The following is a 1,345-nucleotide window of genomic DNA, read 5'->3' as shown; positions in this document are numbered from 1 at the left end:
GAGACACTGATACAGACATATAGAGACATACAGAGACACTTATACAGACACATAGAGACATACAGAGACACTGGTACAGACATATAGAGACATACAGAGACACTGATACAGACATATAGAGACATACAGAGACACTGATACAGACATATAGAGACCTACAGAGATGATACGACTAAACTAGAATTAACAGACATATAGAACTACATACATATACAGCACTAGATACATGACACTAGTAGCAGACATACAGCTACAGACACTGTACAGACATCTAGAGGACATACGAGACACTGATACCGACATAGAGACATACAAGAGACACTGATACAGACATATGATCTAAGAGCACAGTAACATAACATGAATCCATCATGAAATGAACAGACATATAGAGACATACAGAGACACTTATCACAGCAATCGAGAACATAGCAAGACACTGATACAGACAAACTAGACACTGAACGACTATAAATACAGAGCACTGTATAGATGTAGAGACTGAAGCTAGAGTAGACTGTGTGTGTTGTTGTTTGTTGGGTTGTGTGTGTGTGTGTGTGTGTGTTATGTGTGTGTGTGTGTGTGTGTGTGTGTGCATCCCGCAGGGGGAGATAGTCCGAGCTTACCGCCAGGCTCCGAGGAAGGAGAGCTCCTTCTCCACGGTGACCACCGGGATGAGAGTGTTTTTCTCGGAGGGCTCCCGCCTGGTTCAGGACGTCAGCATTTACTACGGAGGAATGGGACCCACCACCGTCAGCGCCACCCGAACCTGCACCGCCATCGCCACACGGTCAGGGCGTTACTCACTCCCGCTGGGATCATCTGCGTTTCAGCTTCGCTGTCTCTTGGGATGGATTAGCAGTACTGTCTCTCCTTCCTGAATTCCTAGCTTTCTGTCTTATTCATGTTTCTTTCCATGTTCATCCTGATTTAATGTTTTTGTCCTCTTTTCTTTCCTTTTCTGTCTACTTTCCAGGTATTCTCTATCTATTTGTTGCATTGTTTTTGTGTCATGTTGTACATGTACATTTGTTCAAGACAAGGTGGGACAGTAGAGTTAATCTTGAGTCTTGAGTTGACCAGAGAAGAGTGTTTCCCTCAGGCCCTGGGACGACGAGACCCTCCGCCGGGCCTACGACGTCCTCCTGGAGGAGTTGGTCCTCCCTCCGTCGGCCCCGGGAGGAAAGGTGGAGTTTCGTCGCTCCCTGACGCTCAGCTTTCTCTTTAAATTTAACCTGGACGTCCTGCAGAGACTCCGAGAAATGGTAGGACGGGGCACTGACAAAACACTCGCTGTGTTGGGAGCAGTTCCCTCATTCACACACACACACACACACACACACAC

At 46.7% G+C, this 1,345-nt stretch overlaps 1 protein-coding gene across 1 annotated transcript in view; it reads left to right on the top strand.

The window, feature by feature from the left end:
* The window catches only part of aox6 (aldehyde oxidase 6), a gene marked incomplete in the record, with an annotated part of 18,571 nt that overhangs the window by 7,669 nt on the left and 9,557 nt on the right, over positions 1 to 1,345 (top strand). The window contains 2 exon segments of the mRNA XM_032506482.1: positions 606 to 790; positions 1,103 to 1,265. Coding sequence (XP_032362373.1) covers positions 606 to 790; positions 1,103 to 1,265 — 348 coding nt within the window.

This window comes from Etheostoma spectabile, chromosome 24 (genome assembly GCF_008692095.1).
Source record: "Etheostoma spectabile isolate EspeVRDwgs_2016 chromosome 24, UIUC_Espe_1.0, whole genome shotgun sequence".
In the NCBI taxonomy this organism is placed as follows: Eukaryota; Metazoa; Chordata; class Actinopteri; order Perciformes; family Percidae; genus Etheostoma; species Etheostoma spectabile.
This window is presented reverse-complemented; position numbering and strand designations above follow the sequence as displayed.